The sequence below is a fragment of the Molossus molossus genome, unplaced genomic scaffold, assembly GCF_014108415.1.
Source record: "Molossus molossus isolate mMolMol1 unplaced genomic scaffold, mMolMol1.p scaffold_m16_p_20, whole genome shotgun sequence".
NCBI classification, from domain to species: domain Eukaryota; kingdom Metazoa; phylum Chordata; class Mammalia; order Chiroptera; family Molossidae; genus Molossus; species Molossus molossus.
Window position 1 is genome coordinate 39494498 of NW_023425356.1, and position 15600 is coordinate 39510097.

The window sequence follows — 15600 nt, forward strand, 5'->3', positions numbered from 1 at the left end:
TAATTTCCTTGAGTTCTGAGGGTGTGCTGATTTCATACGGTCACGAACAAGTGTCTCGACAGTGATTAGTGTTAAAGCTGATTATAGTTCTAGAAAGCCATATGACATGGAGACATCAACTTCTTATAATTTAAGAATGCACACATTCACAATAGAATGCTGTGAACTTTATTCTAAAGCCACTGTTGTCATAGAAACTAAGATTTTCATAATTTTATGGGTAATTACCTTTATCATCTCTAGGAGTGTAAGCCTCTTAGAGCTATGTTTCTTGAGTATAAGTCTCTTGACTATATAACTATATATTCAACTTCCTTTTTGTTATGCACATTCTATTATTGACTTTAAGCTGAAGAGCAAAATTGAGTGTGAATCCAACCAAGATCTATTACTTCTATTGTAGATTTTAGGTTTGGAACCCCGGGTAATAATATATTAGGATTAAATGCGTAGGACCCAACATTCACTTCACCTGAACCTACACAGTTCAACTTATTCATCAGTTGCCAACATGACTTGATTGTCCACAAAAGTTTCCTTTAACGGGAAAGTGACTTTTTATTATTGATGAAGTGATTGTTTAGTCACATAATATGGCAGATACAGAAACAGCTCTCATGAAGGTATTTGTGAAATGATCGGATGGCCTGAATTGATGTGGAAATTGCAGAGACTCTTAGATGTATGACCGTGCACTGGCCAAGGGCATTCAGTTTCCTGTGGGAGTTGACAAAGGGAACTTGTACAAAAATATAAAATAAATTTACCAGAGGACTCCAGAAAAAGGACCTCATGGTAGACTCATTCTCACAGTGATTTGACATAGTCTCAGTTCCATCTCAGGCTTCTGTTGCAACCATCACAGCTCTGTGATAACCATTTCCAACCCACACATTGCCAGGCATAACTGTTTGTAAGTCTACATTTGCTTATTTTGCATTTAAATAATTTGTGGACCTTATCCAAGTGTCTGGGTAATGTCGCACCTCATCATTAACAAGCAAAAGAACAGGCTAAAAAAAAAAAATGATGGTGCTGGTCATGAAGGTTATATTCAGTCAGTTGTTGGAGGAATTAGCTTGCTTCTAGTTAATAAAATAATTCTACTTAATGGGGTGGAGTCTAAAGATATGCCTTATCTTTTCTCATCTGTATTACCCATGTTTTTACTTCTCTTGCTTCCCCATTGCCTAACACCATAAGCAATTGGTTTGTAAAAAATAAATGAAAATGTTGAAGAAATGTGTAAAAAATATAAAAATATGCTTTGGATGCAACTATAGTTTATCTAAGTCCACCCCCCCCACTTTGATTTTTACTGAAGCATAAGTTGTTCCTTGGAGTTAGTTATAAGGCTAGAGATCGCTGAGCCTGTGCTTACCTTGTGTGTGATCCCATCTTCAGATATTTCCAAAGACATTTAACATTTTTTTTAGTTTTACTGATATGTCCCTTTCATTTTTTCGTGCTCATAATTATTTAATTAAATACCATTTTCTTGCTCAATGGTCAATATAGTGAATGATAAAACAAAGTCACTGAGGATTTTATGTGACAAAAAACAAAGACGTCTGTTCTCATTATTTTTCTTTAACATTGCTTTCAAGAATACTGGGCAATGTAATAAGCGACGAAAAGCAATAAAATATTGCTATCAAAAGACACAGAGTTAAAATGCTGTTGTTTGTAATCTATAATTTTGCTTACTTCGGTTTTCCAGGTAGAAAACAGAATCAGTTAAACAAAAGAAATAAGAACAGTGATGAGAAAGGGAAAAGCCAGTGGTTGAGGGTTGATGAAGTCAAAGCTATACTCTTAGTAATACTAAGTTTGTTTGTTCTGCTTTTCCATTCTCATTGTCTCCTGCGTGTACAATGGAGTTTTCCACAGGTTATGTGTTGTTCTCTCCCAACATATTAAAAGCAGAAGCATGTATTAGAATCTGTTTTCTATTAAGCCAGACATTTAAGAGATTTATAAAATTATAGAACAGTGCCCTTGTTCTCACTAAATATTTGTTTTGGAAAACAACCATTTTTAATAAAAGTAGGTTACTTATGTTAATGTGTAATGGGAGTATTGTTAGTTTTTGCATGAATTAATCAAAACATTTCAAAAATTAGAAATGCAAACAAATGTAGTAAATAGCAATAGTTATAACTTACATGTAGTAAAAGCTCATTGATGTCAATAGTTTATAAGACTATAAAGTGGTTTTGAGATTTTAAAAATTGAGAATTGCTGGTGCAGAGAAAGGGCAATAGACAGCAATAACGAGTTAAAATTTAAAGTGGAAAAAATAGAATACCTAAGAATAACCTTACAGACCTATGTGAAGTATATAAAAATACTCTATTTCAGAATATTAAAGGGGACTCATACCATGGTAAATGGAGATTCATACCATGCTCTTTGATGGGAAGTTTCACTATTATAACAGTTTATTCTCCTTAATTAATGTATAGATTTCACATATATCCAAACAACAGATATGTTAAACAATGTGGAAATGAAAATTTCTATGAAATTTAACTAAAGGCTTCTAAAGTTTGTGCAAGAATAATAGGCTAGTAACTGCAAAAAAAAAATTTTTTAAGAAACAGTCAGGGAGACCTGCTCAAACTGATATTAAAGTTACAATAGAGAGTCAGATAAGGAGAATTAATGAACTTAAAACTAGTTTCATTGAACTGCGAATATATGTGTATATATGTGTATCTGTGTGTATTTATATATGGTAAAGGAAACATCAGTGTTCAACTTTACTCACAATAAAGAATATAAGTGAAATAATTCTTATTTGGTAAAAATAAAATATTAATATTAGAGGTAAGAGTATTGCTAAGCATTTGTAAATTGTTGGGGTAGGGATTGTACATTGTAACAACCTTCTTGGATAGCTACATATCAGGTGCTTCAAAATATTCATAATCGTAAATGTGGCAACTTCATTTATAGAAATCTCAGGAAATACTCAAAAATGAAAAAATATTTGTACACAAATATGTCCACAGCACCATTTGTTTTAATAAGACAAACTTTAGAATAGCATTATGTCTTTTTATTGGGCAATGATTAAACAACTATGGTAATGACAAGGAAAAACTCCATAAAGGAGAGTAATTAAAATAGAGGATACATTTCCTATATTTCATAAATCCAACTATGTAGAAAGGGTAGCAAAATACCAGGAGTAGATACCTTAATACAATAATGACCATTATCCAGAAGAACTAAATAGACATCTCTCAAATAGGACATACAAATGGCTAAGAGACATATGAAGAAATGCTCATCATCACTAATCATCAGAGAGATGCAAATTAAAACAACAATGAGCTATCACCTTACACCTGTCAGAATGGCTGCCATCAACAAATCATCAAACAACAAGTGTTGGCGAGGGTGTGGAGAAAAGGGGACTCTAGTATACTGCTGGTGGGAATGCAGACTGGTGCAGCCACTATGGAAAACAGTATGGTGTTACCTCAAAATATTAAAAATTGAACTTCCATTTGACCCAGTGATCCCACTTCTAGGAATATACACTAAGAAGCCTGAAACACCAATCAGAAAGAATATATGTACCCCCATGTTTGTAGCAGCACTATTTACAATAGCTATGATCTGGAAACAGCCCAAGTATCCATCAGTAGACGAATGGATAAAAAAACAGTGGTACATATACACAATGGAGTACTATGCAGCTGTAAGAAAGAAAGATCTCTTATCCTTTGAGACAACATGGAGGGACCTGGAAAGTGTCATCCTAAGTGAAACAAGCCAAACAGAGAAAGACAAGTATCATATGATCTCACTTATTTGTGGAATATAATGAACATAACAGGAATGGGGTAGTTCCAGAGACGTGGAAGTGGGGTACAGACTGACAATCCCCAGAAGAGAGGGTGGCGGGGAAGAGATAAACCACAGAACTTATATGCATGTATGCATGAACAGTGGACATGGACAACAAACTGGGGACAGGGCGGGGAGGGAGGGGGAGAGGAGAATCAGTGGGGGAAAAAGGAGAAACATCTGTAACAAAAATTAATTAATAAAAAAAAATAAATGAAAAAAAAAAAGTAAAAATAATGGCCATTATCTCTGTATTCTGGAATTACAAATAATTTTTATTATCCCCTTTATACTTGTCTGTATTTTTCTAATTATTTTGCAGCAAACATATGTCATTGTTAAAGTAACGCATTACAATTCAATTAACCATGGAAGTTCTAATGTATAGATGAAAGTGTACGAGATGGACGAGGCTTTATACTGCATTTGAGCGCTGGATTACCAGCTTCCTTCCACCTCGCTGGGCAGGCACTTCTTGGGTGGTGCGTCCACTCGCCAGTAAACTGTAACCTTAAACAAGCCACTTTACCTCTTCAGCTTTTAATTTCTTTGCCTATCAAATGAAGTTTCCTCTAATTTTAAAATCTGTAGATTAAATAATGGAGATTTCTGAAACTCTGTTCCCAACAGAAACGTCTCACCTGAACAATCTCTCTGTTTCTCTTTTACTGCACATTTTCTCTTCTGTGTTTAGTGCCTATGCAGCTCCCCCTTCCCTCCCCAGCACCTGATGGTTGAACAAGGGATTAAAATGTCATCGTCTGTCTGTCTGTATTCCTCAGGCAGCATCCAGATCCCAGAGTCCCTGTGTGAATATTGTTGACTGATTGTCATGTACGGGTCTTTGGTGATCCTCGTTGTCCTAGAATTAAAATCCGCAGAGATTCTGAGAATCTAGATGTAGAGGGACTTGCTTAATTTGATAGTGAATTGCTGTTGCCTTTTCCTGCTCATCTTAGCCTGTTTTGTTGGATCCTATTGATATCTACTTTCTCTAGTTACACACATCCCAGGCTTGGCTACGTATGTTTAACATGTAAAATGATTAGGACTTTGGGAATACTTGTGTTTTTTGATGAAGCTATAATATCTTATTAAACTGTAGTTTGCCATCTGATATTTTATCTGTGATGTTTACTAAAAATGCATTGCTACATTTAGTTGTTAACGTAAATAAGTCACTATGTATGTTACTGGATGATATGAATGCATGTTGGTACAATATGATAAGCTTCATGCAGGTCCAGTCAACGGGTATCAAATATAATCACATTTATTACATTCTTTGGTATAAAGTTGTAATCTATATTGTATTCTTTAAATGGAAACGCAAACCTTTAGAATTGAATCTCTTTGTCTAACTTGTCATCTGGGGTGGAATATATGCTGTTTGATGCCTCCGTGTGATTCTTGTGTACTGATGAATTTCTTTTTAAACTTGCAGCAAATAGTGGCAGCAATAAATGCAGGGATTATACCGTTAGGAAACACCTCCAATCAAATCAGTCACTGGGACTTGGGAAGTTCCTTCTTCTTTGCTGGCACTGTTATTACCACCATAGGTAGGAGACAACTTATTTTGTTTTTAATTTTCATACAGCTTGTGAGCTAAGATTCATTTGTTTGAATTTTTTTTTTAACAGTCAATCAAAATGGTGTTTGCAAGGTAGACAACTAGATTTTAGTAAATTAATTTGGGAAAGAAGGTTTTAAGGTTTGAACAAAGGCACGCTGGAAATGAATTGGTTATCATTCCAGAATACTGAGTTAAGTTCAGAATACACGTGAAACTGGAGTGCAGTGCAGCTATTTGACTAATGGAGAAGAACCTCATGGACTGGCTTGAAATTACGATTTGTGTATGTGCTGGGGGGCAAGTGATTTTAAATCATCCTGCATCTTTGATTCTTTGGTTGTAGAAAGAAAGGGTTGGAATACAATTTTGACTTTTTTTCATGATTTGATATCAACTTTTGCAATTTATAAATTTTAACTCTACGTTTCAACAGAATAGTCCTATTCTTATAGGCATGTTTATTATAATTACTTTAGGGCTTGCTTTTTATACATTATGTATATTTCCAATAGCATATATGTGTGTGTGTGTATGTATACATACATATATATGTGTATAGATATATACACATGTATATATACACACATATATATAATTTAACACTGAACTATGAGGATTACAAAAAAGAATTCAAGTGTAAACCCTTGCCGTTTTGCCTTTGAACTACTCTGCTTGTTATCATGATAAAGGGTCACGTAGTGGAAGGTGGCCTCCTGTTCAGGCTTGAGCGTGCACACTCTCAGCACCTTCTAGGCAGCGGGATGGGTATGTGTAGATGACGTCTCTTCTCTTAGTCACTCAGTGCCCAAGAAACATCCAGAGGACATAAAGGCAGACCCCTGGCGGGAGCCCGCACTTGTGCTGTGGGGCCCAGGAGGAGTGGCACCTGCCCTGCTGAATGGAAAGTGGTCAGCCTGGAGCACACCGTTCAAGATAGGGAAAGAAACGGAGTCATCACAGGCATGAAGGAATTTTAAATGGAAGGAAATATAGGTGCAAAACCAAGTTCTGCCCTTCCGTGTGTGCTGCCAATGACACTTTCTCTCCCAGGCCTGATGTCTGATTTGGGGGTGTGAATTAAGATTCTAAAAATTGTAATTTTATTCTTTGATGTCACTGCCAATGACAAACGAAGTATATAAGGTTGTCGAATCAGTACTTTATAGCCAAGTCCTAAAGACAAGCACATGGAAAATTTATGGATGAACTTTTGCTGGAAATTCCCCTTTGAGAGGAATTTGTAGGGACCCATCATTATGGGCACCCACGGTGATGCCTCTTTGTGCCGGATCACTTGCTGATGAAATAAATACCTTAGCACGTTGACCTTTGCCTCTGTTAAGAGGTCAAGGCACTGTGTCTACTCTCACCTTCCTGTTAGCTAGGTCAAAAGTCATGTGGCTGTGAAAATCTGGAAGAATGGCAACCTTGATTTCTCACCATAATAACAGGTTCCCTTTGGAGCTTAGACATCTTAGTCATTTCTACTATGGAAATGACTGTTTATTGTATAAACTACTTAGAGTCTGGAAGGAAAAAAAACTCACAGACTGAGTGAGAATGGTTTGTTTCTGCCCAGGGAAGACTCAAAAGTCCAGCTTATAACTCATCATGACCACCACTCAATTATTCCACAACAGACTTAGTCATTATACAGACTTACTGTTGCATCGTATGTTTATAAACAGTCTCATTTTTCGAATCCCAAATTCAGTAAGTTTTGCAGACATCTCCTTCAACACATGAAAAAAATAAAATAAACCATTATTACCAGCCTTACCCCAAATTATAGCCATTAAGCACAGTAACGGATTATTTAGGTTGTTTAGGTAGCTGCCTGGCAGCCCAAATCTCCTACTGTTCTCTCTCAGGCCTTCGTCCGCGGTGAATTAGGTCATTCTAGGTCATCCACCTTCATTTCATGAGCTTGTACTCTTAGGTCAAGGCCACCTCCCCTGACCTTGGACTGGATTATGGTCTAGCGCTGCGTAAACATTTTGGCTTCTTTTATAGGTGTGCATTTAAAAATTTAAAGTATAATTGCTAATACTAACGATAATAGTGTGAGCCTGGACGTGGTTTTTAGCGGTGATAGAAATGGTCACCTCGCCCACTCGTGGCATTGTATCAGTCATTTAAAAACAGAACTGGAGGCGGTTTTGGAGAAGAAATCACAGTGGGTTTTATAAGGTGCCTGGTACAGGCAGTGCCTCAGGGAGCTGCCCTGGCTGCGCTTATCCAAGATTTTTCTCTTCAGTGTTACCTATTTGCCTTGGAGGCCAGAGGAATCCTTATTCTTCACTGGAAATACATCCAAGGGAAGTTCAGTTGCACAAAGTGGAATGCTAAAATTTAAGGACTAATTTTAGAGAATCTCTTCTTATGTCTGTATACTCTTTCCAAAATCATACCCTTCCAAACCCTTCCCAAATTTTATTTCACAGTTGCACAGACTCAAATCCATTCTTGACTCCTCTCTCTCTCGCTCACACCTCACTTTCGGTCCATCAGCCAGAGCTGTTGGCTCAGCCGTTAAAGGCGACCCATGATGCAACTGCTGCTCACCATTCAAACTGCTACCACGTTGGTCCAAGCCGGCGTCCCATCCGTGTGAGCATCCTTGCTCAGAGGACACTCTGCTCGGAGCCCGCTGTGGTTTCTAACTCTGCCAGAGCAAACAGCCAGACTTCATTGCCTCTCTCACCTTAGACGCAAGTTCTGTGAGGTCAAGGGATTTTTATGTGTTGGAGTCTTCTCTGTGTGCCCAGTGCCTGCACACAGTAGATGCTTGATCATTGTTTTTGGAGTTAAAAACAAATAGGCGTTGTAAATGGTATGAACTGTGGCTCACTAGAAATGATGTAACACTATGTTGATACCTATTATACCAAATTTGTAGCTCTTCCCATCGATTTCATGACTCACGTTGTTGTTCACTTGTTGATTCAACAAATAATAAAATAGTATCACTCTGCTACTGCAATGATGAGAGGTAAATGACTTGAGCTTAAGTTTCACACAGACCAGTCGAGGGACTAATGGGCCAGTAATCGTTTGCCATAGTACGTCAGGTATGTTGAAGAGCATTTAATGGGGCTGGATGGGAGTGATGCTGTACACAGATATTGGGGTAGGTGAGTGGGTAGGAAAAGGGGCAAGGAGTATTCCCCTTCCTTACTCAGAGTCCTCGTTGGGACTAGAAAGATAATTAGGAATTTTCCATGTGAGGAAAGGTGAAAGGGAACGTTTCAGGCGTCGGGGGTTCATGTGGGTGCGATCGGGGGTCAGAGACAGTATGTTCTATTTGGGGGTTGCCAGTTACCTAGAAGTGCTGTTTGTTGTTGAAGGGAGTCATGCTCAGGACCATGTGAATTGTTAAGTCAGTGTAAGTAGCTCCTGTTGGACCAGTGCTATTTCTGTGGCTGCTGGGGGAGGACAGGACCCGGTCCTGGCCTGCAGTGCAATTTGCAAGGTAAAATGTACACGTATAAGATAACCGCAGAACGACAGAAACCCGTGCAGTCACATGTTACACGGGACCATGGTTTCAGGGCTCTGGGAGTTGGGAAAAAGGAAGGAGCCTGTGGGCTGGAACTGGGAGGACAAGGTTAACGAGAGACGTTGAATGTGATTGAAGAGAAAGTTTGGGTTGGATTGAAAGGGGGGAGGAGCCTCTGAGTCTGACATGGCCAAGCAAAAATACAAGAGGGATGAGCTTGATTTATTTTGGGGATAGGAAAGTAAGTATTCGAGTGGACCAGAGGAATTGTTTAAAGGAATAATGGGAAATATTATTGACTGATTCAGATGGGAAAAGTACAGTTGATTTTTGTGAGTTTTGGACCTACTGTAAGACAGAACATGGATTTTTTCTTCTTCTTTGGCAAGTGAAAGGGGCAGGTTGAGACGTGAGCAGGTGCATCAGAAAGGAGGGGTACGTGGGGACTGACGGCTGAGAGGGCTTTTCGGGGACCCATGGAAGGAGCGTGAGCACATTGACTGGGGTGATGGGAGGTGCTGTTGAAAGAAAAGAGGACGACAAAAATGCTAAAATAATTAGATGCCAGAACCAACAGGCCTTGGTGACTAACACAGTATAAAGAGGGGTCGAAAGGTTGGTACTGAGCTGTACTTTTAGGCAGCAGACTTGCGCTTCCTGGAGAGTACCAGCTGGTCCTGCGAAGAGAAAGGAGGAAGTGGCCAAGGTTGTATATGTTGTGTTATATCAGGAAGAGTCACTGGAGTAGCGCCCCCCCAACACACCTCAGTTTTTGTTTACTTTTTGATTCAGACCAGGAATGCAGGTGGGCAGTTTGCACCTGGAGCTCACAGTGGGGTCGAAGAGAACAACAATCAGTTATTACATGTTAAAAACGAGACAGACTGACAGACCTCAGAGTAGGGGGGCAGCAGGGGATGGATGAGATGAACCAAAGAACTGATATGCATGTATGCATAACCAATGGACACAGACAACAATGTTAGGGGGGTGGGGGGGACAGGATGGGGAGGGCATGTCTAGGAGGGGAAAAGGAGAAACATCTGTAACAAAATAAATGAATAAAAATTGGAGAAAAAAAAAATGAGACCATTATCAATGGTCATAAATGCTACAGAAGAAGTTTGTGTGCAGTGACAGCCAGTAGATAGCGGAGCCGGGTAGGGAGTGGGAGGGGTTTTAAAGGAGACTCTTCAGGTGCCATTTAAGTGAAACCCGGACAAGGTCAAGAAGAGCGCAAAGGCCCAGGGGCAGCGATGGCAGAGCCTCTGAGAGGGGCAGATGCGCGGGTTCGAGGACTGCGGATGGCTCCATGCGGCAGAGCTGGGAGAAAGCAAGGTTAGCAAGATCAACCAGAGCCAGGGTGTGTGGGACCTGGTAGGTCAAGCAACAGTCTTAAATTCAGTCGGACGCCATGAAAGATCTAAGCAGAAGAGAGGCATGTCGTGACTGTGACCCAGGCTGCCTTTGGGAGCACAAAGGGGGGGAAGCGGGGAGGCCAGGGAGAAGGTTACTGCGTTCATCCATAGGAGAGATGTCGACTTCTAAGGAGGGGGAAGAGCGGACCGAGAGATGATATAAAAGAACGTTTACTGATGGAGATACACTTACCTTAGAAGACTGCCACAGTAGGAGTAGTGATCTAAATTCTGTGGTTTGAAAGCTGATAGGAAATCATTTACACTCCAGGCAAGACTGTTGGCAAAATGATGTAATGGACAACTGTATTCTATTTTGAGGTCAATTTAAAGATAGGAATAAGAGGTAAGATGGTTTTATTACCTGAAGGCATTAAGTCTATAAAATTTTTCCCATTGGAAAGTCCATTGGGATGCTAGGGCCGAGACCTGCCCAAGCTTGTCCCTCCATCACCATGACCTCTGAGTGTCAGGATGGGTCACGGGCACCGCCAAGGTCTGCACAGCAGCTGGGAGATCCCAAAGCATCGTGTTGAGACTTCTGCTTTCCCGTGGAGTAGCTGTTCTAGCTACAGAGCACTCCAGTTTCCTGCCACTGGAGCACAGAGACCGAATTCAGTTCTGTAGTTTCTGTGTTTAGTCTTTCTGTATTTTGAACCAGCCACGGGGACTTTGTAGTTTGCGTTTACCTAGGTTGAATTGCTAAGGCTGTATGACAATTGCCACAGATTTACTGCAAGCCGGTATTTTGCCTGTTCAGCATTATGCTTAACGATTAGAAAAACAAAACAAAATTTAAAAAGAAAAACAGGAAGAAACGGAAAGGTTTGGAGTAATTTTAACAAACACTTTATCCAGGTTTTTATCTTCTTAGAAGAGATCAATTTTGGAAATGCAGAGGGTGTATTGCAAGCTGTAAAGCCTTATAAATAAAAGTCTTCAGCAGGGAGTCTAGGACCTCTCTGTTGGATATGGTAGAAAACTACAACTAAAAAGGTGAGGGAAAAATTATAAGTGTTTTCTGTTCAATTTTGTAATCTTAGGGAGCCACTATCTGAACCTGGAAATGAATACACTTGAAGCAGTGGTGTAGAATTTGACAGGTAGCATTTTCTTAGGGGATGATGTCATTGCAACTTTGGTGGGTGGTTGTTATTTTATTAATTTAGTACACCCATAATTCTGTGGCATTTCACTGGTCTCTTGGCTGTTCTCAGAGAACTGCATCTTGGATTTTGGACACCCATTTTAAGGGAAAGTTAAGGTTCTCTGAGGAAGCTTAGAAGGAGATTGTCTTGCAAGGTGACTTCCAGCCCTGACTCTACTATCGCATTGCATTTTTTTTTTATGCCAGTTTTTTAAAGTGCATGCTTATTTTTTCCAAAATATGTAACTCTGGTGTTGGGCAGTTGAAATACAAATGTTGAAATTAAGGAATTGTTTTTTTGTTGTTGTTGTTTATTTTTTGATTCTCTGTTTCTCTTCCCATCCACTTAAGTTAATGGAAATAGAAACCTATCTCAGGATATTAGCAACATTTGTTCCTGCCATTCAAAATCTTCACATAGATTTACTTACTTTCTAAGTTAAAATGCATTTCTCAGAGAATATGTCTTACGAATAGTAGTAAAGTGCAGAGTTCAAAGGTATATTAGATAGGCATTAAATCTGAATTATTGCACTGTTGGGGTTATAGACTCCAAAGCAATAATGAAATAGATTCATCATCTTCTCTACATATGTATGTTACAAAGGGGTTCAGTTCTGCACCTAGTACTCAGAATCCTAGAATCTTGTGCTAGTGGGAAAGATTAGAGACATAATCTTCCCAGGAGTGAGGAAGTTTCTCCTCCTCCCCCTCTCCCTCCTTCTCCCCTCTTCTCCTACCTCCTCTTCCTTCTAGGTCTCCTCCTTTTTTTCTAGTAGAAGAACACAGAGCAAGAGACTATAGATCTAACAGAAACTGGGACTACCCATGAGAGGCAGGCTGGCTATGGTATCAGCATAGTAGTCTTGGGTGTGTTCAAGTCAGGAATCGCTTATATTCTGAAACAAAGGACGCTTTACTATATATCTGCATACATTGGAAAAGTGTCCAGTAACCTGTTTTTAATCTTCTGGAACGCAATCACCATCAACATTTTGTGATCAAGAAAGTACCCCCAAATTGGAAGCAAAATATTTTCATGAAGTTCATGCCCTGACTACATCCAGAATCTATTTTTTTCCTGTCTTCCCCCCCTTCCTAACCACTGAACCCCAGCCCTGTTGTCATAAATTATAGATTTTATAGAACCTCTGACTGTCCACCAGCTATGCAGGTCTGGCTCTGGCTAGGACTAAAACTAGGTGAGATGATTATCAGGAAGATACTTCTTGTAACTGTCTCAGGTGTTTCACTTGATAAGGAAGGGATGGAAGAGCGTTCGCCTGGGCCGGTCTGCTTCCAGCTGAATGATGCGACATACTTGTTTCCTCCCCAATCCTTTTTTTTTTTTAAATTCTTTTTAGACTTGTGCAGTCTTACTCTCGGATAATTGGCATTGTTGTTCATGTGGTACCGTAACTATAGCATGATGTTTACAGAAGAAATATTTGTGCCACCCCCGGGTCATATGTGCGTTCGTGGTTCGCGTGCACAGAAAGCACAATGCACATGACCGGTTCCGAACGGAAAGGGACTCCGTGCCGCCACCTCTCGGTTCTGAAGTCCCGCTGGGGGAGACAGGGTGAGGCAGAAGGAGGGTCACAGACGTCTGCGTGAGAAATAATACCGTCATTAATAACTGATAGTACGGGAATCAACTCTCTTTCACATACTCACAAGTGTAAATCTACTTTTGCCCCGACTTATATTGACAGGATGAACAATTGAAAGTCACAGGTCATCAAACAATGCCCATTAATTACTAATCGTAAACTTCTATCACTTCCCATTGTATTTTAGAAACACAAACCATGGGCCCTGGCCAGTCTGGCTCAGCGGTTAGATTGTCGGCCCACAAACCGATGAGTCTCAGGTTGGATTCCGGTCAAGGACATGGACCTCGGTTGTCCCTGGCCCTGGTTGGGATCATGTGGGACACAGCCAGTCGATGTGTCTCTCTCCATAGATGCCTCTCTCTCTCTCCCCCTCCCACTCTATCTGAAGATAAATGGAAAAATATCCTCGAGTGGGTTAAAACACACACACACACACACACACACACACACACACAGACAACAAATGTGGGCAAGTTGAGTTGCGCGTCATACTCTTCTCTCTACGCTCAGCCTTCCAGACTTTGCTTCCTTAACCCCATCACTGCCGGAGGATGCTTTAACTTCTCACATGGCCTCCTGGCTCCTACTGTGTTATCGAAGGAGACTGTGTTCCAGAACGACCTTCCCACCCAGTGGTTTCATCAGGGAAGCGATGTCAAAATAAAAATAAATTTGTAAAATTATAATCTTAGCTTTTCTTTCTTTCTTTCTTTCTTTTTTCTTTCTTTCTTTCTTTCTTTCTTTCTTTCTTTCTTTCAACAGATTTTGCTGTTATTGATGATCTTGCTTAGGAGTTCCATTAGCATTTTAGTAATGATCACTGTTTAATAAGGTCAGAATCATGATGATAAATAAAATGTAGGGAAAGAAATGAAAAGGAAAAAAAAATTAGGAAATTTAGGAAAATAAATGGAAAGACCAAGTTTATTTGTGACGCTGAGGCAAAATAGTGTGTGGGTCAGCACACTGTGGCCAGTAGGCAAAATCCAGCCTGCCACCTGTTACGTCATTGTCAGAGCGGAGCCACACCCACTTATTTTAATATTACCTTTGGCTACCTTCTTGCTATAACGGCAGAGTTGAGTAGTTACAACAGAGACCACATGGATGGCCTGCAAAGCTGTAAATATTTACTCTGGTCCTGTACAGGAAAGGTTTGCCAACCAGGAGCTAAAGAAAAGAGTGCAAAGCAAGGAAAAAGAAGGAAACTTGTAAATAGAGGACCTGGATTGGAGTCTTGGTTCTAATCTGTATTCACTGTGTGATTTTGACTATATCATTGAACTCCTTTTCTGAGCTTAGACTATTCCTTCATGCGAATAGTCTAAATAACTCCCTAATAGGTGGATAATAATAAATGTGCTTGGTGTCTCACAGGATTTTACAAAAACTCAAAGGATAATATGTTTAATAATGTTTAATTAACTACTATGTACATAGTATTGCTCTTTGAAAAAAAGAATATGCTGTATTTGTCCATTTGTCTTCATTGTTCAATCGAGGTTGAAATGAGCTTTGTGAGTTACCTTCTGTAATCCCCTGGGAGGTATAAGGATAAGCTTTAAGGGTTTAGAATCATGTTTCTGGAGAAAGGGCTCCTCAGTGTGTATCAGACTCTCCAGGGGTCCAAGATCCTCAGAGAGGTTTAAAGCCATTGGCTTGAATAATTCTACTTTTCAGAGATGAAAAATGTGATTTTATGGCACTTCACAAATTCAGAGAAGACACCATATGAGAAACATAGAAGCAGTATGCTCAGTTAGATGCTAGGAGATTAAATAATGACGTAGAGAACTGAGGATAGAGCTCAAAAGGAAACCAGGTGAAACTATGTTTCCAGAAATAAAAAATCTTATTCTGTTGCTGAGCTCTGAGTAATAGTACATGTCAAATATTTTCATTTCTCCCCAAACTCCTGCAGATTCCGAGTTGTATTCTGTAAACATGATGAGAAATGTAGTTCAGAACACTAAAGTCCAATCCCCATCCATGTCATCTTGGTTAAAAAAAAGACTTTGGGGAAAAAAATTTCAAGATTTTAAGCGCAGAGAAAGAAGTCAACATATTCTTTGGAGATAAATTAGGGGATGGAAATTGTGGATTATGATAATGGAAAGGAGATTGTTATGATCAAGACATTCTTAATATGAGTAATTGTAGGAAGACAAAATTAGCATAGACCTGAGTATAAATCACATTTAATAAACTGTGTCTTCCTTCATTGTTGCCTGGTTTAATTTTATAAATGTTTGCCGGGAGTCTGAGATGTGTAGTGCTAATTGCCTTTCAGAATTCCCGGGAACGCAAGAAAGATATGAAGGCAACTGGAGCTCGGGGTTTTGCCTACGTCAACATGAAAAATACATCGTCTTCTTTTATATGGCAACACTGGGCATGCAAATAGTGAGGGATTAATGGTTTGCTTACTTAAAATTAAGTGCTGTATAATTTTACTTAAAGATACAATGAGGAGTATGTTTACACAG

At 39.5% G+C, this 15600-nt stretch overlaps 1 protein-coding gene across 3 annotated transcripts in view; it reads left to right on the forward strand.

The window, feature by feature from the left end:
- The window catches only part of KCNK2 (potassium two pore domain channel subfamily K member 2), a 162364-nt gene that overhangs the window by 84803 nt on the left and 61961 nt on the right, over positions 1 to 15600 (forward strand). For all 3 annotated transcript variants that reach the window (XM_036272697.1, XM_036272698.1, XM_036272696.1), the window contains exon 3: positions 5303 to 5420. In XM_036272697.1, the coding sequence (XP_036128590.1) occupies positions 5303 to 5420 (118 nt within the window). The remainder of the gene's footprint in view (positions 1 to 5302; positions 5421 to 15600) is intronic.